Source organism: Nothobranchius furzeri, chromosome 7 (assembly GCF_043380555.1).
Source record: "Nothobranchius furzeri strain GRZ-AD chromosome 7, NfurGRZ-RIMD1, whole genome shotgun sequence".
NCBI classification, from domain to species: domain Eukaryota; kingdom Metazoa; phylum Chordata; class Actinopteri; order Cyprinodontiformes; family Nothobranchiidae; genus Nothobranchius; species Nothobranchius furzeri.
In genome coordinates, this window is record NC_091747.1 from 52948914 (window position 1) to 52975644 (window position 26731).

At 39.4% G+C, this 26731-nt stretch overlaps 1 protein-coding gene across 2 annotated transcripts in view; it reads right to left on the minus strand.

Annotated features, from left to right (window-relative positions):
* stau2 (staufen double-stranded RNA binding protein 2) overlaps window positions 1-26731 on the minus strand; it is a 119278-nt gene that overhangs the window by 22537 nt on the left and 70010 nt on the right. For both annotated transcript variants that reach the window (XM_015955282.3, XM_070553205.1), the window contains exon 13: window positions 7822-7935. In XM_015955282.3, coding sequence (XP_015810768.1) covers window positions 7822-7935 — 114 coding nt within the window. The remainder of the gene's footprint in view (window positions 1-7821; window positions 7936-26731) is intronic.

Below are 26731 nucleotides of genomic sequence, written 5' to 3' on the forward strand. Positions count from 1 at the left end.
CATTGTGGTCACACTCTAATCTCCTGGTCTGAAAGGTGTTTCCTGAGGAGGGCATGCGAGCAGACAGGTTGAAGTGATGGATCACTCTGTGGATGCTTCACTTTGTCCTCACTCCAGGGCGGGAACAGGGTGGTGATGGGAAGATGAAGTCCAGGCCTTGTTAAGCATTTGTACAGAAAAACCTTCCAGCTAAAACTATAAGTGACAGTCTGCAGCAACAGCCATCGGTGACTTCCTGTTGACAGCACTCTCTGCTTGAGGAGGAAACAGGTTTAGTCTCTTATTGATTTTTTAGCTGCTGTATAGGAGTGATCAAACACAGCTGATGCAAATCTCTGATCCACATTTATACGACTCTTCAGCAGATTAATTCGTACTAAGGCCGGTGATTTAGGACACCTCCAGGTGTTGAGTTTGGTTACACAACTCTGGCACATAAAGACGAGACAGACAAGACAGATAAGCAGGGAGGAGAAGCTGTCTGACAGCTGCTGGCTCGGTTGGGTAACAGTCCAGCAGGGACCCCCTGAGAGGAGCCCAGCCTGGGGTAACGTCTGCGTTCCAGTCGGGTAGGAAGACTTCAAACACAAGGCTTGCACAACCTCTGCCCTCTGCAGCTCCCTCTCCTGCTGTTCTCCTGAGCTCCATGGGGTATCTCTGAAGACCTGGCCAGCAGTGAGTTTTTCTATTAAACTCTACAACCCACGTCAGAGATGGGAACATTTCTGGCTTTATCAGCCACTTAAAGGAATGCAACTGTTTCATTAAGACTAAGTTTACTTCGGAACACAGGGTTAAGAGGGTGATATGATGTTTGTCTTTTGAAGTTGGACTCTTCTTACGACAATATGCCACGTGAGGGCAAATTACATTATTTGTGACTGTTATGGGTGTTTCTATTGAGGGAAGAAAGATGGCAGTACCTAGCCTGGCAAACCAAACTAAATAAATATATTATTTAGTTCCATTGATGGCTCTCGGTCATGGGGTAGGTTCTATCGTTGTCTTTTAAACATTATCTGCATGCTACTGGACAACAAACAACACAACGCATGTCGGTAAAGGAGGCAGTTCGCTGTTGAAGGCGAATTTACATCCTTTATTCTAAATAAATGACTTAAATGCATTTATCTGCTCCTGATTCTAATAAAGCCCCAAATAGCCCAAAATTGATGTAAAAGCCATTTCAAACAAGCTGTCGCTATCTTGTTCCACTTTGTTGCATCATCCTGCCCACCTGTGGAGAATAGAGGGCCCTGATTAACCCATAGAGCAGACAGAGCGCTGTGATTGGAAGAAGAAGAAGAAAATATAATTTCTATAGCGCCTCTCAAGATAGAAATCACAAGGCGCTTCACAAAAACAAAAAATGTAAAAATATAAAAAATAATTTAGAAAATGGTTAAAACATATATTTAAAATGAGCAAAAAATAGACAATTGTGATAACAAAAATTTAAGAAAGAGAGAGACAGAGACTAGGAAAGAGGGAAATCAGTGGATCCTGAGGAAGGTGGAATAGGTGGGGAGAGCAGAGTAAAGAGAGAGGGGTTGAAGAAGGTCATACAAAAGCCAGCTTGAACAAGTGAGTCTTCAGCTGCTTTTTAAAGGAGACCACTGAGTCCACTGATCTCAGGCTCAGGGGGAGAGAGTTCCAGAGTCTGGGGGCCACAGCAGCAAATGATCTGTCACCTTTGGTCTTTAGCCTGGTGCGCTGCACAACCAGTAGGCTTTGCTCACTGGACCTCAGGGGCCTGCTGGGGGTGTAGGGACTAAGAAGATCACCAATGTAAGATGGTGCTTGTCCATGTAAGGCCCTATAGACCAGAACCAGGATCCTGAAATGAACCCTGGAGTTGACTGGCAGCCAGTGAAGCTGGAGGAGAAGCGGGGTGGGGGTGGGGGGGGGGGGGGGGGGGGTTTGGAGGAATTGGTCAGAAGCCGAGCACAGGCATTCTGAACCACCTGTAGACGGTTCAGGGAGGTTCTGCTCAGACACGTGAAAAGAGAGTTACAGTAGTCTAAGCGTGAGGAGATGAAGGTGTGGAGAACTGTCTCAAGTTCAGAGCGGGACAGAATGGGACTCAGCTTGGCCCACCTTTGTCGACCAATCACAGCTCTCTATGGGTTTGAAACCCCTATAGAGAGCTGTGATTGGCCAGCCAGAATGCTGCTAGGGACTGCAGAGGTACCATTGGAGCATTCCTAGAACAAACTTGCAAAGCAAGAATTTGGTCTACTTCACTAGGCTAGGCAGTACCATGAAGCCATAATGCACAGTCTGGTACACTGCATTCTGGGAATTTAGATAGCACTTAATCAAAAGCAATGGCAAATTAGAAGCTGGAAAGAAGAAAAGAAATGTATCAGGATACGTATGTCACAAAAAGTTAGAGTTCGACAAACACAGATCTCCTTTTCAACAGGAGCAGGAACTTTGCTATCCTCAATTTTCTCAAAATTTCCCAAATCTGGGCACATCTTACAAGAAATGAATAGTTTTAAAAAAACTCTTATTACCTGAAAGAACAACACATTTTAATCTGAGCAGCACTATGATCAACATATCACATCCAATCAGTCAAAAAGTGCTTTTTCTACAGGAAACCCAAGCAGACACAGCTGACAATCTGGGAGACAGGGCCTCTGAGACCAGGGGTGTCTCAGCTGAGGACATTACTGCACGCAAAGCAGCCTCACGCACACAGATACACACAAGATCTTGTGGCAGACAACAGTCGCCCTGTCATCTTCGATTGCGGGCCACTCATGTTGGACCAGCAACACCTCACACAAAGCTCAGTGGGCTTGGCCCCCCCGGTATCCTGCTGCCGCCATGGAGGGACTGCCAGATAGTTACTTCAGCTCTACAGAACAAACATAGAAATCGGTCTGTCCAAAAAGCATGTAGTCATGTCAGAATAGAGCCGAAACGTACCTAAACCTCCAGGGGGTTCTGTCTGGACTGGAAAATAACCAAGTGAAAATCTGACTGAGTGGGGTGAAAATAAATCTGTTTTATTAAAAAAGGAAAGCGTATTGACAAAAATTTGTTGGCTTCTTCTAGCGGTCCAATGGGCTCACATGTTCAGCAGATGGTGCAGAGTAGATGGTACAGATGTTATTCTGCTGCATATCTGTCATATGCACACCGGGAGGAGTACTATAGCGCTGTTATCAACACCAACTCACAGCCGTTGCGCTGGTTTAGTTGTGCAAAAATCTTCTGTCGTCTATTGTTTATATATATATATATATATATATATATATATATATATATATATATATATATATATATATATAACAGAAGAGTGTCTTCAGTCAGAGGCTTCTTCAGTTTCGCTGCAACACTGACCGCTACTGGAGATCCTTCCTGCCAACAGCCATTGTAATATACAATAACTCTTTGATGACTTGATTATTATTATTATTATTATTCTGAGCTACTACAGCAATCAATTTCCCTCTGGGATTAATAAAGTATTTTTGAATTTGAATTTGAATATTATGTTTCCAAGTAGCTAAACTTTCCTGAAATCTTAAAAAGTGATCATGTCATTCCACCCTTTTTTTGAGCATCCCCAGATGAATGCCTTTATTTTTGTTTGACAAGTCATTTAACTAGAATTTTTTTAATTATTTATATTAAAAAATCTCTTAAACTGAAAGCATGAACCAGTTTGCACTGTATGAACTTGTCATACAGTAGATGGTGGACGTTTTTCATCTTCTTGATCATTTTTTCAATCTTCTAAGAACATGACTGTAACGGAATAGAAGTGATGTATCTATCTAGAGTTGTATTTTAATACACTGTAAGCATATCACTTTTTTTAAACAGAAGAATAGGCTGTTTTTATCATCAGGGAGTTTAATTAAACACTCTGTATTGACTTTGAGACAAGAAAAGAGAGAGAGATGGGATCGTTTGAGAATCTTTAATTTCTGAATTACAAATTCTAAACAATCTACCAGGACTAACTCTGTGATGGATGAAAATGGATTCGGATGTTGTGTTGGTGCGTGTGTGTGTGTGTGTGTCTGGTTCAGACTCTCTAGGCTGACGTCAATGAATCTGGTCGTCTTTGTTATGACTAGATATCACGAGGCTTATAAAGTGATGACATGAGCCGCTATTTTGCCGTGTACGTACCCAGTGGGGGTCTCCCAGGTAGATCAGGAAATGCCAGGTCTGGAGACCTCGGATGTACGCTGGAGCTGTCGGTGCAACGATCACAACGTTTCAAAGCCCGTCTGGAGGGTCGACCCCGGTACCGTTCGGCGGCGTCAGCAGGTGCTCTTATTTTGAAAGGACGTCGTCTGGTTGTTAAACGACGAAAATCTCCCGCTTCACAGTTCTTAGTTTAACGAAGAAAACACATCTGGCCAGGCTGTGCTTTTCTTTAGGATGATGGTGAATAGAACTGAAGTCAAAATTGAACTGACTTAAAATGGCGTTGCCTTGTTTTATATCTCTGAATTGTTGATAAGTTGTAGTAAAGCGGATTGGACACTTGAAGTCAACACCAGATTCTCCTGCGGCAGCCGAAAGCTCTGATTGGTTGGAACAATGTGTCATGCGTTTCTATGGAGATGAGGATCAGTATGTCTGTGCTGTAGTCCTGTTTTCATTAAACATAAATCATGACATATTTATTTCACAGATCATTCACTTGGTTATTGTTGATCAACATCTGTTTTGCTTAATAATTTTAATCACAAATAAAGTAATTTGATTAAGTAAAGTTTCTTCTTCTCCTTCGGACTCTTCTCCTGGAATGTAAACAGTCTGAGGAACACCCGACCTTGGTTTTTCTACACGGTGTTATTGTGCACAGGGGGCAGCTGTATGGAGTTGAAAATAATGAACTTCATAACCTTACATGACTAAGACACTGTTCATTGACTGTACAACATTTTCTAGTAAAATGTTCTTTTATCCTCTATTTCCAGGTACAAACTGCTCATCATGGTTGCAGACTGAAAAGGAACGAAAAGTCATTCATAACTGTCTTTGATGTGTCAATCCCGTTTCTGTTGCTTTATCACATTGACAAGGAAGCTGAGGATTTCCTCTGGCTTGTAATCTTTATCAGAAACTCTTGTCTACATGACATAAACCTCCACAGAAGAGCAGATCAAGCTACAGGAAACTCCCTGATCATTATAAGTTAATACTGACAGAGACAGTGTGTGGGTAGCAACAGGGAAAGGCTCCAGGAAAGGTCATTAATCAGCTGTTTGATCAGTTGTCAGTGAGGAGATTCCCTATTTTAATCTCACCAATTTTACAGTGGACAATTGTACATTTTGTTTGTGTGAGTGGGTGGCACGGCCTACAGGTGTGGTAGGAAGATTAGAGAACCGAATATACCATCTCCAAAAGCCAGCAGACTTATCCTTCTTCTGTGTTTATGCCATTGTATACAGACCATCATGAAAAGCCAGCAAAATGAGCGACGCCTTAAGGTCTATCTGTACGTTTGAGGGGCTGCTGGCGTTGACCCCGTATTGTTAGGTGCTCCCTTTGTCGCCAAACTCTTCACTGTACTGAGAAGAAGAGAAGAAAAGGCCTTCTCTAACAGTCGGTCATGCCCCAGTGCTCCTGGCAACAACAGGTCCCAAGGACGCAGACCTGCCTGCCCTATATTGGCTTGGCTCTCCATTAGCGGTGGCGGCACTAGCCCCCCGTCAGCTGTCCCATTCGAGGCCGAGCCGGCCCTTTATTAAAGCTTTGAAGACCGCCAAACAAAGGGGTGTCCTATGTTTAGATGATAGAATGTAAGCAACTGGTTTTCTGCTTGGGCAACACGAGACAAAGAGCCTCCTTCAGAATACAGGGAGTACGCATAGGAGAATGAGTGAGAAAACTGGAGAGGGAGGAAGGAAAAATGAGGGGTTCATATCACGCTGGAAAGAAACTCATGATATCCCACTGGTTCTCTTTTTTTGTCACTCATAACATGAAACATGCGTTGAGAGTATATCAGATAAACATAGCTACAGTGGGTCATGTTAATCTGTATCGGTACACTAAATAAACCTGAGCTAAAGGGTTTGTATTAAACTTTGATTCCTAACCGGTACTTAAGATTTTACCAGATTGAAGTTAATTGTAACAAAACAAATCCTAAAATATTAGCTATTGGGTATTATGTTTTAAAACCTTTCTTTTTACTTGAAATAATATAGAATATATGTTAGCATACTGTAAATAATTCATATTTACAGTCTTTATTGAGAGCTTGGACGGAGAAAAGTATCATGGCAGCATAATAAGAAACATTAAGTATAGTACACTGAATGGTAAGGGTGAGCTGCATGGTAGCAATTATTATTGGAGACTCTTAAAATTTCCCTAATAGGGCTTGTGATCACACGTGATTACGCATAGCATTCTGGGATGTGCGCAGATGTGTTGATGGCCTTACAAGTGTAAACAAATCGTGAAAACAAAGCAGATTTGGATGAAAAGAAGTGTTAAACATCATGTTAAAATCCCAAAAAGGATGCAGAATACACAGGGATACGTTGAATCAAGACATCAGGAACTGGTATATGGACAAAATCAGCATGTTTGGATGAAAGACCCAAGACTGGAGCGCCGACGACAACTTGTTGCCGCCGCAACTCTACATAATGGACAGTTTTGGCCATCTTGTTTGTGAGAGGTCGTAAATGTCCGCATGAGAGGTAAATGTTTCATTCGCTGTTTTTTCAATTAAAACAATCAAAATGGTCATCCCACAGAAGAGGTGTAGCAGGAGAAGTTGTGTTGTGTGTTAGTGTGCCTGCATCAGCCTACCGGTGTGTGTGTGTAGCCTATGTGTGCGTTGTGTGTGCATGTTGCGGTTGAAGGAAAAAAACAATGTATTAAAAAAATGTACACCATCTGTAACTTACCAGAATGAAAATACTCCAAAATGTTATGTTTGGTTGCCTTACAGCTGCTGTCCAAACGAGCCGACGAGACTTTGTTATGTTAGATACTTGGTCTTGTGGCTCCAAGCAGGAAAACGGTGAAAATTAGCCTCCTTTCCACCTTTCTTCCCCTAGCTATCATGTGTTGCACCCCACAGCACAGCAATTATTTACCATAGTTGTGTAATATAATTGATCAAATGAATAATGGATAAATTTAAGCCGCAAGAAGGAGACTGAGCAGATTGTGTACAGTAGTTACAAGCAACAAGTAAGGACTCGTGTGTCGGTGTTGATGTCATGATCACGAGCTCTATTGTGAGTGAATGTGTGACTGGTTGTCTCAATGATGGACTAGAGACATGTCCAGAGTGTCCCCCATCTCTCACCTGGTGGATGGACACATTTTAAAGGTGCTAAAGGCTTATAACATTTTACTTCATGGAATCTAAGCTTTTTTCCCACATTTTCAAAGTTGCACCCACTACAATCACTATTTGAGATGCTTTTATTCTCAATAATAGTTTGAGTTTCAGGCAAGCCACTGAACTACCATTTGAATTAGGCAAAATACATAAAACAACAAAGAACAAGTACAATTTTAGAAATTAAAGCGGAGTCCTCGTTCTAACTTTTAAACAGTGGTGCCCAATTCTGGTCCTGGATGACCACTGTCCATCATTTTTAGTTGTTTCCCAGACTCAATGGTTGGAATATATGTCTGACATGTTCTCAAATTGTACGCAAGTCTGCTAATCACCTGCTCAGTTAAATACAGCTTGTTGGAGCACAGAAACATGTAAAACATGCAGGACAGTGGCCATCAAGGAACAAGATTGGACACAAATGCTGTAGATTCTGAAATCTTGGCACAGTCCTCCATTGTTGCGCATACACCTACCTGATCATGGCTGGCTTGGAGAGTACTCCCAGTGCCGTGGAAAGTCATTTGCACAGGGGATAAGGTCAGATAGGTCACATTCTCCTTCCCACTCTGTGCATCACTGTACTGCACCTACAAGAGAAAGGAGGCGGTTTGGAAAGTTTGTCATAAGCACATGACCTCTGAGAATACCCAAAACATCTCAGGTGAGATACAAGCTTTGGAAAGTGAGGCATGAGAGCTAATCTTGCATATCTAGCTGTCACTGCAGAGCATTTGTGGATAATTATACCACAGCACACAGAAAATGACATGAAGCGGGGAATGTGTGTACTGTGTGTGGGGGCATGTGGGGTAGTGATCACATGACAAGTGACCCTTCAGAACTGATAGGTCACTTCTGCAAGCATTCTTAAACGCTGTGCAATCAGGACTGTTATGACACGATGCTCCTCTGGGACAGTCTGCTTCTGAGATGTAAGGGCATTTCCTAACATTGGCTGCTTTTCTGTCCTGCTTCTCACTGCCTCCATCCCAGTGCTCACTTGCATGTGTTTGCCTGGCCTAATTATGCCCCAGAACTGCTGCAGACATCTTAATAAATAGCACAAAGAAGGGAAAAATCCACCAAATATGAACAAATATCAGACAAAAACAGAAAAAGAATGAAAAATTAGCTTTCCTTCAAGAAAATTAATAACCAGATGTCTTGAGGTATGAAACCATGCTAATATGATGCTTTACACAGATTTTTATATATTTATTATCAGGCAGGCACATCTGTAGGCCACGCATTGTTCCATGCTAATATTTGATCATCGGATCAGAGATGAGCTTTCATTTCAAGTATCTTGACATGATGGAAGTCAGAACGGAGCAAGAGATGAACTGATGGGGCTGTGGTTCATTGAGTCGAATGGAAAACATCTTGATATTGCTTCATATTGTTCCACTTCTCATCTAAGGTCATGAGATCTGAATCATGACCAAAAGTAAAAGATCCCAGATACAAGCGGATGAAACGAACATCTTCTGTAGAGTGACGCGAGCCTACTTTAGTCCGCTCTGGTGGGGAGTCTTGAACATGCAATGACAGATGTTTTTCTTTCAAACTACTCTGATGACTGGGGAGTATTTTAAAGCAATTCCCTGCTAGGACAACAAAGGGCATAGTGCTTTTCGGGGTGGGGGGTGGGGGGGGTGGGGGGGTTGCAGCCACCGTTGCAGTCCTGTCTCTGGCCCACAACAGTGGATTTAATGTTGTGTATCTGTATTTATATTGTAAAGATGGCCAGCTTTCACGGTTTGCAGCAGAATGTGAGTGTGAGATCGACAGGTGGATTGGTGCAGAGCCTGCAGTGACGGAGGCAATGTACCATTTTGTCGTGGTGAGGAGAGAGCTGAGTCCATAAGCAAAGCTCTCGATTTACCAGTTGATCTTTGTTCCTATCCTCACCTATGGCCACGAGCTTTGGGTAGTGCCTGAAAGAACAAGATTGCGAATACAAGCAGCCAAAATAAGCTTTATCCACAGGGAGGCTGGGCCCCTCCTTAGACGTAGGGTGAGAAGCTCAGTCATCTGGGAAGAGCTCGGAATAGACCCACTGCTTTTTTTTTTTTTTACCACGACCGAATCGTTTTGTGACGTGTTTCCTGTTACTTTGGGGTGCAGCAATCTCTACCATAGAACCCAGAGCAGACCCAGATCTAGCACAGGGTAGGGCTGGGCGATATGGCCTAAAATCAATATCACGACGTATTGAGGATTTCACCTCGATAACAATAAATGGACGATAACTACGGGTATGCACACAAACAAAAGTTGTCCACTAGATGGGGCTGTCACAAGTATTATGTTGGGTCACATTTTTACGTGACTCAAGGTGGTACATAGCCTGGCAAGCCAGACTAAATAAATGTATTATTTAGTCTGACAACGCTCCATTGACGGCTCTCGGTTGTGGGGCGGGTTCTACCGTTGTCTTTCAAATGATCTCCGCATTCCACTGGACAATGAATGTGACATACTCTTGTTTCACTCTGTTGCATCATCCCACCCACCAGGCATATAGAGTGCCCTGATTGGCCCACAAAGCAGATAAAGCTCTGTGATTTGTTCACTAAGCAGATAGAGCACTATGATTGGCCCACCATTATGGACCAATCACAGCTCTTTATGTGTTTGAAACCCCTCTAGAGAGCTGTGATTGGCCAGCCAGAATGCTGTTGGGGCTGCAGAGGTTCCAGTGGAGCATTCTTAAACCAGACTTTGCAAAGCAAGAATTTGGTCTAGTTTACTAGGCTAGGTGGTACAGCTTAACATGAACGTTGCCAACCTACACACATCTTTTCATTTTTTTATTATCAAATTTATTGTCATGGGAAAATGTATCTCAATAAGAGTCAGAAATTTCGATAACGATATATTTTCGATTTATTGCCCAGCCCTAGCATAAGGGATTATACCAGATGTGTCACACTCCGTCTGGTTCTGGAGCCACACCCAGTCTTAATAGCTGTTTAATAGGCTGTGCCAATAACACAACATAACATAATTACCTTTAAATAATAAATCCTTGCTCTTCTCTTTGTTTTCATGCAAAGAACAATATTTACATTAGAAATTTTTCATACTGAATTAAATTTATTTGTACAAAACCAACCAGGTTTGGCCCAAAGGTCGTATGTTTGACACTCCTTGATTATAATGTACATCTTCTTGCCTGGAATTGCCTGGCAAAAAGAGGTTTTCTGTCCTGGATCTGTTGGTGTGGCAACCCAATCTCAGATAAGCAATAGAAAATATGTGTTGACGGATAAGCCAAGCAGGCTACGCCACCTTTAATCAATATGATGCAGCAGCACATCTTATCTCTTTTCTTTAAGGTGAAATATAAACACCATTGATGTAATAATGTAGAACAACTTGTTAGCAGTATTTGGAATTGCACACAGTGAATATTTTGGTTTTATTCTGCATATCTATGTTGGCATATCTATGTTGGCACTGTCAAGTTTAATCCCTCAAAACGTGCGTCATAAACGCAAGTCTGTGCACGCGTCTGTGTTCAAAATGTTGTCTTATCAATCTAAATACCTTAGTAGCTATACATGCTGGACGTGCGTGTATGCACAAGTACGCACACATCTAGAGGCTGTGCACGACATGTGACTGAAATCTTCCAGAGTTGTGTGTGGTGTGTGTGTGTGTGTGTTTCTTTCAGAATAATTTATGACCAGCTAGCCAGACACATGAAAGTCTGGCAGGCTGATCGTAATTCACATGCAACAGCGAGATATGAGTATGTGTCCGTGAAAGTATGAACCACCACGTGATGCACACGTTCAACATATGCGGGCATGAGATGGGCTCAGTGATAAATTTTGGAATGCTATCTGTTAAGAGGATGAATGATGAATGTAGTAAAGTGAGCCATGGAAAAAGCCTTCCCAGACAGGTTAATCTCTAATAAATTGTCCAGACTACAACATGAAGGAGAGGGGAAAAGGGGGTACTTTCATGGGTAACAAAATAATCATTTGGTAATAAAAACCTCATGCTGGGAAGGTTTGAAAATACATTATATGAATGAATTGAGTAGAAATAATCGATTGCGTGTTTATTCTTCAGTGTGTTAAGATGAATACAGATCTGAGGATGTGTTCAAATGTCCAATGTGCTTCGTTTCAGTTCTTTGGTTGGGTTGTCTGTGATGTATGGTGCAATCATGCTGATCAGCAGGCCCTCGGCTCAGTTCATCTGTTGTGAACTGTCAGGCCTCCAGCTGAGGGTGAGGCCCTTTCATGGTGCTGGAGGAAGCAGCTTTCCATCCAAGCATTCTCATTCTCTCTCTCTCTCTCTCTCTCTCTCTCTCTCTCTCTCTCTCTCTCTCTCTCTCTCTCTCTCTCTCTCTCTCTCTCTCTCTCTCTCTCTCTCTCTCTCTCTCTCTCTCTCTCTCTCTCTCTCTCTCTCTCTCTCTCTCTCTCTCTCTCTCTCTCTCTCTCTCTCTCTCTCTCTCTCTCTCTCTCTCTCTCTCTCTCTCTCTCTCTCTCTCTCTCTCTCTCTCTCTCTCTCTCTCTCTCTCTCTCTCTCTCTCTCTCTCTCTCTCTCTCTCTCTCTCTCTCTCTCTCTCTCTCTCTCTCTCTCTCTCTCTCTCTCTCTCTCTCTCTCTCTCTCTCTCTCTCTCTCTCTCTCTCTCTCTCTCTCTCTCTCTCTATTTGGATAAAAAAATCCAACATCTCTCTCTCTCTCTCTCAATATTTGGATAAAAAAATCCAACATCTATGAATATCTACAACTGTGCTTAGAAAGTAAAATTTTGTATACACAGAAGTGGAAAGTAACGACTTACATTTACTTACGTTACTGTAATTGAGTAGTTTTTTGTGTATTTACACTTTTTAAAATAGTTTTAAAGTCTGTGCTTTTACTTTTAATTAATTGATTTTAAAAAAGTATTGCACTTGACTACATTTTCAATAATGTCCATTACAGATAGAGACAGATAAATATATACAATTTTTTCTATATTGGCCCAAATTATTTTTAAAAGCCGATAGAAGAATAAAAATCAGGCACCTGTCTGGCCGACTGCCGCCACTACTACACTAAAGAAAGGACCCGAAGGACTCCAACACAGTTATTTTTAAATGTTTTGACTTTGTTTTATAATGTTGTTATTGAAGTTAATAAATAAAGAGATTTATTGACTTATTTAATTTATATTGCACACAGTGAGTGTTCAGTTGTCTTTCACAATCAATGCGCTGCTAAAACGTATACATATCGGCCTTAATAATCAGCTTTAGATAATGGCCATCGGTAACAAAATTCTTTAAAAATCGGTATCAGTCTTAAAAAAAACAATATCGGTCGACATCTAATTACAAAGATAAGAAAAGTATATTTGTAGGCATTTAATAAATAAAAAATATTGAGCTGCATAGCGTCAGAACAGAATGAGAGACGACTGCATGGATGCTGAACCTGCGTGGTGTGTGGGTGTATACTTTTTCTGCCGTTTTGCTCAAAAACATTACAATCAGTTCGGTCCCTCTGTGATGCGATTGCTGTGTGCCCCCTCTCTTGTTCCTCACTGAAACCCACACCTTTGTGCACGTGTTATGTCTTATCCCTGTTGGTTGCATTTTCCAAATTGCTACGCACCGCCCAAGCCGGCTCATTACAAACACACTGCTCGTACAACAGAAGAACTGCACCTTCCATTAGTTAAATTACCGCAAAACCAATCAAAACAAAGAACAAAAAAACGCAATGAATGAGAGAATAAAAATTAAGCGTAAAAACGAAATTGCGACTAAGTTCAATGTATTTAAAATGGTAATTCAGATAATTTCAAGATAATGCAGTGACAGGTAAGATCATCTAAACTTTTACATCTGGTCTTCAGAACTTCTGGAAGGTTCTGGTTTGTGGACCTGAGGGCTCGGGTTGCATAAGGCTTTAACAGTGTAGTAATATAAAGAGGAGCAGGTAACCAGTGCAGACACATCCGAATAGGAGTGATGTGAGTACTTCTGTTTGCTCCAGTTAGGAGCCTCGCTGCAGAGTTCTGGACAACCTGTATGTGGTCAGGACTCAGGAGCTTTTTTGTAATAACGAGAAAAGTGTGTGACAGATCTAAACAGGAGGAAATGAAGGCATGGATAAGCATTTCACTTTCTTGCTTTGACACCAACCTTCACATTTTGGTATTTCTCAAATGTTAAAAACAGATTCAGAGCAGTGTTTTGAGTGGCCTCCAGGAGACACTGGTCAAAAGCACCCAAAGAAGATAAATGATCATTTTAGCAGTGAATGGGTGAGTGAACTCACTTCCACACTAACCCTAACCCACAGCAAAGTGAGCAAGGATGAACTCTACTGACTTTAAAAATCAGCTTAAAAATAAGCATGACGTTCAGAGAGAAACGCAAGGATGGACATGAATAAAGTTACTGTTATCTAGGAGGGCAGCTGTTATACGGTTAACTGAAACGTTTGAAGTTCCTTTGACTTGTATTATATGGCAGTAGAGCAGTCCTGAGCATACAGCTTTGGTGCGACCATCATCTGCATATTTCCTGTTTTAAACCAGTTCACTGATGCCTGCCATCACTGTTCTAACATTGAGGCAGTTCTTTTAATGTTTATGAATATCCAATGTTTTTATGAAGTGCTGGTGTTGAAAATGTCTCACTTTTTAGGGTTTGTGTAAAAAAAACAAGTAGAGTTTTCCTCTCTCGCTTATTGTATTTTTGAAGCTTTTATTTTTTTTCTACTCCTTGGTTCTTTGGCAAATCTCAAAAACTGGAAACTGCTTTAGGACTGTATGTGGCATTTGACTACACATGTAAACATGATGAGCTTCAATAACCAGCCAAACTCTGCTTAGCGTTGGCAGGTCACCAAACATCACCCTGAGGTTCTTCTCTGTTGGTGGCTTTCTGATAAAACAGTCAAAGTGCCTGATTACTCTGAGGATTTACCAGCGACTCTGACCTGCAGGCAGGAAAGAAAGTCGAGTGAGCTGCCAGCATCAAAGGACACTTTGGGATCATCTCATTTGCAATGATTTGGTGGAAACTAAAATAACGAGCATCTTGAAAAACAAACAGTCTATTTTCAGATCCAGCCTGTGCGTATTTACATGCATCTGTGAGCGCGTTGCATTCTAAACAAGCCCGACTAATAATCCCAGGTCCCGTCACAAAACACAGCCTCTAATCCACTTCCTTCTGAGACAAAGAAGCAGGAGAGTTATGCAAGGTTTGCAGTTGATCGGCGGCACTAATGTGCAGCGACCTCTGACATCTGGCTTCCAAGGCTGGATGGTTCCTCTTCCAATGGCTCTCTTCATTCAAATGAACACCAACATGCACAAACTGAAGAGGAAACCACAGTTAACGTTCATGAGAGCACGCAGGAATCAACATCAAATAAACAGCAAGGGTAACTTCTAAAAATAAACTCTGAGAATGGCAACTGAAACAAAAACAACAACCTGAGAGCAGCAGGCTGATTGTCAGCCTTCCTCAGCTGAGTGGGCATTTTTGAAGAAGTCAAAGTTATTTTTGTGCTCGTTGACAGGTGAAAAGCAATTAGGCTCCACAAAAAGCCACTTCGTCGAGGTCAAGAGTATTTAAACACAATGTTAATCTTCCTTCCGCTTCCAGTAGTAGCAGGATGTCGAGGCCAATCAAAGGTACTGTTCCTGAAATGCACTCAAGGTTTGAGCTCTAACAAGATGAAACAAAGCAAGTTCTGTTTGCATCAGCCTATTTATGAGAAGATTTCACAAGAGTACGTTAAAAATAACTAAACAGACTGCAGTCTTGTGAAAATGTGTCTTTCTTGAATTAACAAGTAATAAATCTCTTATCAATTAAACGTAAAAAAATATATAAACCCCTAACCCTAATCTTCTAAAAATGATCAAGACATGAATTCTGGAAAATCTAAATGAGACAGTTAAGGATCCTAAACTGAAAACTATGTTGACTTAACCTAGAAACAGAAATTAATTTCAGTTTAAAATTAGTTACACACAATAATTCATGAAAACTAATAAAAAAAAGTCGAACTCTGATCACAACGATAATTTCGTACCTGATTTTAACTTTGTTGTGTGGACATCAACTAAATATCCACACAAAGACAACACAGCACACTTGTCTTCTAACTTTTTTCACCCTCCACTGAACTGTCACGAGCTCTCTTAGGAGTCAGTCTTGTGAAAGAGCTCATTGAACACAGGCGGACTTAAAACTAGTGGAAGAATGTAAGCCCGAGTATTTCTGAGAAAAGCAACTTGCGTGCGGATAATGAAGAGTATTGTTTAAAATTCCAAACAAAGTGCCAGGGTTAACACACCCTCCGTCTCCTCGCGCCGAGGCTGCGCTGGCACACAGCCGCCATCACTGCCGAGCGCTCAGCAGATTCAGTGAAATATGATCAATATTATCAAAATACAAAAATACGAGAACAAAGGCAAGGAAAAGCTGATTGTGCTGCATATTCAAATGTGCAAGATGCTGCGCTGGCACTTGAGGGTAGTTGATTTAAAGGTTTACAAATGGGCTTGATTGCAGTGTAAAAACATCATTGCTCAGCTTTGCCAAACACACACACACACACACACACACACACACACACACACACACACACACACACACACACACACACACACACAGAAATGCAGAGGCGTACACATCAACATGCGCACAGAGGGCCACCATGTAAGCAGAGACTGCACGCCGAGCCAGCACAGCATTAGCGGTCTGATTTATACCGCCGACAAAACTTGTTTTCGAAGATCGCTCTTCACACAAATATGCCGCGGACTGCAGCTGGAAGCCATCACTGTGCCGCAGGACTAAAAAGTGGTGGGATTATCAACCCAAAATGTATTTTCTAAAGCAAATCCCAGAGTAAACAGAGAGCGGAGGAAGGAGACGTTGACAAGGAGGTTGGAAGCAAACTGTTAAGTCTGCGAACGCTCGCACCAGATCACACGTTTGATCTCGATGCAGAGAGATGAGCAAAAGGAGATCAGGGAAAGATGAAAAAGAGGGAGTATGGGGTACGAGCTGCCAGGATGGTAGGTGTAGTCGGCTCTGCTTGAAGCAGCCACACGGCCAAAGAAGGAGTTGGGGAGAGGGAAGAACAAACAACGTGAACGTGTGAGAAATCCTGGGAACTTCAGTGAATGGATATCAACACCAGCCTCCCGCCAAGGATGGTGTTTTCATTAATATGAGATGTCCAGCACAGAGAAGGGCAGCACATCCCTCCTCTTCCTCTAAATTAATCATCTAGTTAAACCAGGTGTGACTGAAAAAACAAACTCAGCTGATTAAAGTTTTAGACATGCTTTTATTTTGAAGGGAAAATGTGATAACTTTTTTTAAGAAAATAAAAGTTTGCCATTAAATGCAACACTGAATTAACAGTAAAGTATCAAAAATATGTCTTTTGTACTTTTAACCTCGAGTATTTATTTAATAGCTCACATGAGAAAAACTGCAGACAGGTCGAAATCTGTCTTACAATAAACAAAGAACTTCTGTCGTATTTTCCATTGCGAGAACATATTTTTCTTTTAATGTTTCAGGCTGCAAAAGGTGTCACATTCATTCTGCTTGCCAGCATGTGGATTTAAAACATCAGGCCTTTACTTGTAGCTTAGACAATAAAAATAATGTGTAAACAACATGGAAGAGAAGACAAGTGACTTTATATGAGTCAGTCAAGTTGAAACGTTATTCAAGAATAAAGTTCGACTGTCGAGAACGTCTAAATGTTTTCAGAAAAAGCTCAAATGACAAAGAAAACTCTAAAACAGAGTTTCAAAAACAACCTGTGAATAATTCCAAAAGCTTAGGATGCTGAATGAGTTTTACTGGAAACACTTTAATATTACTTTTAGTTTAAAGGCTTCCTGCTATTTAGAGGTACATGTGTATGTTTGGGAATCATGTTGTGGAGGATTAAAGGAAAAGTTGATTCTGTGTATTTATACTTTTTAAGTCATTTTTAAAATCAGTACTTTTACTTTTACTTGAGTACGTTTTTTAAATAGAACTGTAATTCGCTACATTTTAAATCATATCCGTTACTGAGTAAAAATAAATTGTAGGCTCAATAAATTAAACATATTACGTGTGGCAGCGTCGGCACACCAAAAGACACCTGCATGAGCGCAGCGTCTAAACCGTGGGGGTGGGGGGTGGTGGTGGTGGTGGTGGTGGTGGGGGGCGGGTTACACTTTTGATAATGAGGACAAACAGCCATTTTTACCGCAGTTTTGCTCAAAAACATCAGTTCTGTCCCTGTGATCCACTCGCTGTTTACCTCCTCTCTCCTCTCCTGTGGGTTGGAACCCGCACCTTCGCGCACCGGTGTGACGTCATCAGAATTCTGCTCTGTTCGGTAGCCAGACTCGGTTCCGTGTTTCCCTACCGCTCCGCACGTTAGCGGCTAAATAACATTTATCGCTCATAACAAGCGGATTCTCAGTGCTTTGCTCATAAAACAGAAGACCTGCAGGCCTCTGTGAGTTAAAACACCCTGATACTGTTCAGGTGTAAACATTGTGCTCCATCCCTGTGTTTGAACCCAGAAGTTGCTTCTTGATGCCACAGATGTGATGATTTAGCTTGTTTCTTTATTTTACTCCAGAATAAGAGATTAAAGTATTATAAAAGCAGTTCAATGTTGTTAAATTAGTCAATCAAATGATTCTAACATGCTGCAGTGTGTGAGTGTGTGTGTGTGCGCACCGCGCACACACGAGCGAATTGTGAACAGGCGTGATTTACTGCTTAGATGTAGCCATCCTTACTCTGACAAAAATGTAACTAAGTAACTTTTCCTTTAGTACATTTTATTTACAATTCTTTTTACTTTTACTTGAGTAAAAATTTAGGCAAGTACTTTTACTTGTACTTGAGTAAAAAATTATCAAAGTATTTGTACTTGTACTTAAGTAGGAAATTTTAGTACTCTTTCCACCTCTGCTGAATTGTAGCAAATGATTACAAAACTTTCATCATTCTTAAATGTTGTTTTACACATTTATCTCTTCACTTGTTGCTAGTGATGAGAGGGAGTCTGATGTGCTCGTTATTTTGCTAAAGTTTGCACTCCCCAGGGCTTTTATCGGCTCAACACACGGGAGGCGACAAACGACCATGATCAGCGAAATTTGTCACCGTCGCTTTTATTACCTAACACACGGGAGGCGATCCGCCGCAGCGGCCAGCGGCAAAGCCGTCTACGCATTCTGTTCCATGGCGAAATCAAAACTTCCGTTGTTTTTTTGACTTAAGGTTATTTAAGCGGTTCAGAGTTTAAAAAGTGGTAGATATGATGTTTCACAAGGTGCTGCTAGAGTTATGTGAAATCTTACTTCTGATTTTACTATATAAAACATAATAATAATAAACTTCTCCTTCATGTTTGCTCGGAGATGTACGGAGCATCCTGTCCGCTCATTGGTCAGTGAATGAAACCTCCGTTGATTGGTCCTCATCCGAGCGACAGCGATGAAAAGTTGAAAATGTTTCAACTTTCTGGGATCGCGTCGCTGGGTAGCCTGTGCACGACACGTGCACGAGCGCAAAATTTCACACGCACGTTTTTCGCGTTTCGCTTGGTAGGAGGGAGACCCACGATTATCGCTTTGCCGCGCATGTCTCATTGAAAATGAATGGAGGAGAGGCGATGTCGCCTCCCGTGTGTCGAGCCCATTAACGAGCATCCGTTGGTAAGGTCTGCTTGCTTGCAACGATTTAGGTATCTACTGCCCCCTATCGTCAGGAAAAATCCACACTGTCACTTTAACGTTCCATTAAAGCAACCAAAAAACTTCACTGCAAAAAAATGCTTTGTTTTATGAAGCTTACTGCACTGTAAACCTAGATTAGTTGAGTTTACTTAGCATTTGTGTGGATAGCTGTTCCCACTGAATCACCTACAATGGAAAATCTGCAGAACAAGCTAGCTTTAAACCATTTTTTTCATGCCTCTAACATGGCATATGTTAGAGATAGTTATAGTATAGCTATAAATATGTTGAGATAAAAAACAGACAGAAAAAAATGGTTCTCTTGAATTTGTCTAAAAACCTTAAGCTAATAAAACCGTTCGGTCCAAAACCAACGATTGAGCCCTTCGTTTGTCTATCTCAGCGTATCGCCGCACTTCCACATCTACCTGGGTCCTCTCACTTTTTACGTTAGAACACCACATGTGTGAAGGGGTCTCCGCTCAATAATGTCAGAGGAGGAGCAACAGCCGGCTGCTACCACTTCCACTTTTATCTATACAAATGTAACTGATACCATTTTGTTTTGTACAAAATACTTTCAACAAATAGTACAGAATAGCAATTTAAATGTTCTTCAAATGACTTATTTTTTATTCATGAGTTAAAACAAACCCAGAAATCTGAGTTTAAATAATCTTGAAAACAATATATCTATTCAGGTTCAGAAGGAGGTTTGCTTCTTTCTTGAAATAACCTGTTTTTTGATTTGCTTTTTATCTCCAACCTTTATCTTAGCATGTGTTTACGTTCCTTTGTTTTCTTTTTATTCTTAATTATTCTCAATGACTCTAGTCTGTTGTAGATGATTGCAAGGTGTCAAGGAATATATTCCAAATATTTATTTTTTACACAAAATTATATTGCCTTTATCTGAATTAAGAATTATAATCTGAAATGCAGACTCTTATTCATAAAACCAACTGTTTGCACTTTTTAAAATTTTTAAATATTTAGAATTTTATCAAATCTCAGGAATGCAAAAAATGTTTTATTATATTTTGTGAAGACTGAAGCCAAGGACAAAATTCATGCAAAAAACTGGGAGTTGTGAAATATATGAGGAAGTATTGTGTCTGCATTTTTTAGCTCTAAGGTTAAAATTGTGACTTTTTTGTTTTAGAAAATATTAAATTACACAAAAATTATAAAGTGAGCAAAAAATATGTTCATGCCTATTTGTGACACTCCAAGCCTGTGACAGTATAACCCAAAACAGGTCATCTGAACATAAAACACAAAATGTATTGATTTTTTAAATTTTGTCACAAGTCTGGTATTGATAATACACCTGGCAATAAATGGATTAAATCCCAGAAACACACACATTTTTTTATTATATTTTGCTAGGGCTGAAGCCAAGGATGGAATTCATGTAAAAATTGGAACATATGATATATTATATAATTTATTATTTCTATAGGAAATTTATTAGGTGCATTTTTGTGCTCAAACACCAGAAACATCAGAAAATTAAAAGGTAATATAAGGGTTAAAAGTCTTAATATAACTATGTTAAATCATGAACAAAACTATAAAGTCTATTTATGATTAAAAACAAGAAGTCAAAACATAAAAGATTTTTTGACTATTTTTATAACCAGATAACATAAAAATAGTCACTAATGGGAGGTATTTGCACTGCAGCTTTTAATTTTTTTTATTTATTTATTTATTTTTTTTTATTTATTTTTTCTCAAACCATCGAAAACATGAAATTGCATATGCACTCCCCCATATTCCTGGTGCATACAAATTTTATTTTTTTTTTTAAATGAGGAATACGATAAACATATGCTGTTGAATGAAACAATACAAAACATACAATAACATAAAACAATTTGAGAGGGAACTGGAAGAAGCAAAAGCTTATCTAGTCCAGCCCCAATTCAGTTAATAAATCACATTTGCTCACATTAACAAATTTGAAAGAAAAAAACTTTTCTTTATGCAGGTCGTTCTATCTTCACCTTGCTAGTTGCTACATAAAAAGACAGTTACAAAACAATTGTTCACATGAATCTACAGGAAAAGAAAACAAAACCAATAAACAACAAAAACAAAATATTCCATTTGAAGCCAATTACCATTTTTATCACTTGCTATTTATGTATGAGTCAATTATAAGTTGTTTATACAACATTTTAAATGATCTAATGTTTTTACATAATTTTAAAGTCACATCAAGTTTGTTCCACAGTTTGATACCACATACAGATACACACATACTTTTCATAGTTGTTCGGTATAATGGAAAAATGAAGTTTTTAACGCCTCTCAATTCATAACCCTCTTCATGAGTTTTAAACATCCTTTGCAAATTACACGGCAGTACACCCATCATGGCCCTATACGGTACAAGGACAGTTTTAAATTGAATTAAGTCAAAAAATTTGAGTAATCTGGAATTATAGAATAATGGAGTTGTATGATCTCTATATCCAGAATTTATAATTATCCTTACCACTCTTTTTTGGAGAACACAAATCTTTAATAAATTAGATTTATAAGTATTGCCCCATACTTCGACACAATATGATAAGTATGGTAGAATCATAGTACAATAAAGTGTGTGTAGTGCTTTCTGTGGTGGGAGAATATCTTGTTTTATTTATTATCCCAATGCTTCTGGCTAATTTAGAACACACATATTGTATGTATGGCTTCCAACAGAGCTTATGATCAATCAATATCCCCAAAAACTTAATTTCATACACTCTTTCAATGGCTATTTCATTAACAGTCAAATAGATTTCTTTACTACTTCTTTTATTTCCAAATAACATAAACTTTGTTTTGCTGACATTTAACGACAGTTTGTTTTTATCAAACCAATTCTTAAGCTCACTCAATTCATTCTGGACCTTTAGTATAAGTTGCTGTATATCTTCTGCTGAACACAAAATATTTGTATCATCAGCAAACATAATAAATTTAAATAATTTTGAAGTTGTGTAAATATCATTTATATATATAACAGAAATAACTTTGGGCCAAGTACCGACCCTTGCGGAACTCCACAGTGAACTTCGAGACAGCTAGACTTGTGATAGCCCAACTGGACATACTGAGCTCTGTTACTCAAATAACTTTTTAGCCAATTGAGAGCTGTCTCCCTTATACCATACTTCTCCATTTTTGATAAAAGTATTTTGTGATCGACTGTATCAAAGGCTTTCTTCAAATCAATAAAAATTCCCAGAACATATTTTTTCTGATCAAGCGATGTGGATATGTCTTCAACCAATTCCATTAGAGCTTGTGCAGTAGATCTACCTGATCTGAAACCATACTGACTGTCTAATAAAATGCCATTTTTTTCTACAAATTTTTCCAGCTTATCATTGTAAATTTTTTCCAATATCTTTGAAAACTGAGGAAACAAGGAGACCGGTCTGTAGTTTGTAAATTGATGCCTATTGCCAGACTTGTAAAGAGGAACCACCTTAGCCACCTTCATTTTATTTGGGAATATTCCTGTTTTAAATGATAAATTACATATATACGTGAGTGGTTCGACAATACAATCAATAGTTTGTTTAACTAAAAACATATCTATGTCATCTCCATCTAATGAAAATTTTGTTTTACATGCTCTGACAATTTTAAGAATATCCTTTTGAGTCACTTCTTCAAGTAATAATGAATCCACCACACCGTCTCCGTCACCATAACCATTGGATTCAGAGTCCACATCACTATTTATTTTGTCAGCCAACTTTGGACCAACCCCAACAAAAAATTCATTGAAGTGTTCTACTGTCAACTGTCTATCATAAATATCTCTGTTATTACTGACAAAATAATCTGGATGGTTTAGACCGTCACAACGCTTCTTGATTATTGTATTTAACACGTTCCATATTCCTTTGATGTTACTTTTATTCCTTTCAATCAAATTACTATAATAATTCCTTTTACACATCCTCATTATATTAATTAATTTATTTTTATATGTTTTATATTTTTGCTCCGCTTCTTTAGTTCTGTGTGATATAAATAGCTTATATAATGTGTTCTTTTTTTTTACAAGCATTTTGGATCCCCTTTGTCATCCACGGCTTCTCTGAATATTGATTTCTACAAGTATGTCTTATCATCGGACAATGCTTATCATATATACTTTTGTAAATATCCAGAAATAAGTTATACGCAATATTCACATCATGTTCACTATATATATTACTCCAGTTAACACTACGTAGTTCCATTTTTAAATTTTGTAAATCTTCTTCCTTTCTTCTCCTTTTATACATTAAAGTTTTAGCTGGTTTTACTTTCTTTGGATGGCAGTCGTGGATAGCAAATACAGGGAGATGATCTGTTAGGTCTGTTATCAATAGTCCACTATGTATAATACTTTCTACATTATTAGTGAATATATTATCAATAAGAGTGGCACTATCAGCAGTTTTTCTACTTGGTTTCGCAATGAGGGGAACCATGCTCCTACTGTACATTAACTCAAGAAATTCATCAGTTTTCTTATGTGCTGTAGCTTTCAGTAGATCTATATTAAAGTCTCCACACACATATGTTATCTTACTTTTGTTTAACATTAAAATACTTTCCATTGTAACAATAAATGTGTCAATGTCACTTCCTGGTTTCCTGTATACACAATGAATCACTATGTTTTTTGTTTGCTTAATACTCACTTCAATGGATATACATTCCATAACATCATCAATAACCATAGACAAGTTTTCAGTAAATTTATATGAAAGGGATTGATCAATGAAAAATGCCACCCCTCCACCCTTTCCATTCCTATTGATACAATGGAAATTGTAACCTTGCAAGAAAAAATCCTCACCGTGCTCTGAATCTATCCATGTTTCTGATATTGCAATGATGTTAAACGGCCTCACAAAATTATCAATATAATCTTTAATATTCTGAAAATGAGCATAAAGACTTCTGCTATTAAAATGAATGATAGATAAGCCTTGCTCATATTTAATAGTTGCATTAAACTGTTGGTCAGTAAAATAACCACTTAATGAATGTGTGCTACTATGGAAATTTTGTTCTGGATCAATGTCCTGTTCAAAATCACCCATGAAGAAAAAATAATTTACATATAGAAAAAAAATTTAAGTAAATAAAACAACAACACCCACAAACTAAGTAAAAAACTAAATTAAAGAATGACCAACATAACTGTAACCATATCACTTAATATTTTCCAGTTGCTTGATATCTCTGATCCAGAACCCACGACTATTTTCTGGAGCACCTTTCTGTTTGATGAACACCTTACAATTCATAGTCCAGGTAGACTCTACGTATCCCTGCTTTTTCATTCGTCTCGCTCTACGAGCAATGTCTGCATTTTTCTTCGTCAGATTTTCATTCAAGTACACATTTGTTCCCTTTAATTTCCTCCCCTGTTTGAGCAGATCCACTTTGTGCTTCCTACTATTAAAGCGTATCATAATAGCTGGTATCACAGATTTATCCTGATTTTTCTTGAAAGGTAATGAATGGCATGCCTCAATGTTTATTTTATCAATTGAAATGTCTTTACTTTTCAGAAATGACACAACCTGCTCTTCAGCTGTATCATCTTGGTCAGCCCCATTGTCATTATCTATTTCCTTTACCGCTTGGAGGTAGCTTTTAGGCCTAATTTTAAGACCTGTAATAATTATATCATTCATTCTTGAATGCTGTTCCAGCTCTGCCACTCGATTTTCGAGCAAGTCAATTTTCCTTTCTTGTTCCATATTTCTCATTTTAAGATCTTTAATCTCAGTAAGTAAGTCCTTAATGCAGGCTTGCTGTTTTGTCAAAGTTGACAACTCAGCTGTCATCATGCTCACAGAATCCTTTAACTCCTCCATATCTTTCTGTAGTACTTTCATTGCCATTTTCGTGGCCAGATATAAAAACAGTTCACTTAGCTTTTGTTGAGATTTTCTGTGTAGCCAGGCTTAGCGTAGATGAGCCAAGAAACAGGTCCTGGTAGCTGATGGTGGATCCAGGCTGCCAGACTCGAAGGTCGGTGACAGTACCTGGCTGCTAGGCCCGGAGGCCGGCGGTGGAGTCGGGATGCTGGGCCCGGAGGACGGTGGCAGTACCTGCTGCTGGGCTAGGAGGCTGATGGTGAAGCCTGAACCCGGCCTGAAGGTTGGTATGGCTAAGCTCGCTGCTTGTCCCGGACGCTGTTGGCGGAGACCGGCTGCTGGGCCCGGAGGCTGCTGGTGGAGCCCGGCTGCTGGTCCAGGAGGCTGCCGGTGGAGCCCGGGCACTGGGCCCGGATGGGCCCAGAGGCTGCTTCAGCGGTCGGAGATGGCTTAGTTTAGGATCAGAACGTTACGGTGAAGCACCAGTCTGCTCCGGTCCGGTCCAATATCTCAATAAATCAATCCACGGTGCAGGCAGAATGCGTCAAGCTGTTACACCTCGCGAAAAAGTGCAAGTGATTTATCACTAATGGAGCGAACCGACGTGAAGCTGGATGTCTCAGAGCGGCTGTGGCTTGGCAGTTAATAGTAAGGAAACACTTCTGAAATTAGAATCCACTTCTTCCTAAATGCATCACCAGAGATAAAACAGCTTGGATCCCTCCGTCTACTGCTTGAAATATTTCAAACCTTCTATTTTCCTCTATTATCTGCCATCTCTCCTTCTGTTGTCATGTTGTGATGATGAAAGCTGTTTAATGAGCTTAATGAGAATGATCCAAATATTGGTTGTCACAAGGTTTAATAAATAAAGACTGATAAGACGCCCATTAAAATAGGAGTTTTACAAAACAGAAATCATGCATATGCATGGATATAGCTTAGAAAGGGCATTTAAATAATGAGCAATAACTGTATGAGGCAGAATAAAAATAGTTTTCTGTTATAATTAAACAAAATATTTAAAACCCAAATTTAAATTGAAAAGTTGACATTCGCACCATTCTGTCAGATTCTTACAACTTACGCTTTAGCAACATTGCACATTTGCAATATGACCAAACGTGTTTGCAAACAAGAACAGTGATGGTGCGGTTTACTCTGTATCTCTTAGCGTTAGAAGATCTTATGTAACGTAGTAATTATTGTATGTATTTGGGTGCTTATATATATATATATATATATATATATATATATATATATATATATATATATATATATATATACTTGGAGGAGTTTTAATCCTGCACGAAAGTTGTGAGAATGACCCAAATATTGGTTGTCACAAGGTTTGTTGCCTCAGTGTTTTTGAGACATTTAATATTTGGGGCATTCTGAAAGCTTTTGGCCATGGCTGTAGACGTGTTGAGAGGCTGACTTTGAAAGTAAAAAAAAAAAAAAAATTTACATCAGTCCATGGATCATTTGTGTTTTCATCTTTAGAGTAAAAAAATAATCACACTTCTAACACACTTCTATAACAAAGCAGCAATTAAAATGTGTTTTTCTTTTTAAAGGACAAATATGCTGAAAGGTGCTAAACTTGAAGATAAGAGAAAAAGAAATAAGACAGAGGTATGAGTAATTTAGGAGTAAAGAGGCACAGGAACACCAGTCCATCCTGGTTTAGTGTGCTGTCTTTTACTTTCAGCCTTCTTGTAGTTGCCCTAGTTCCATCTGTGCCAACAGCTC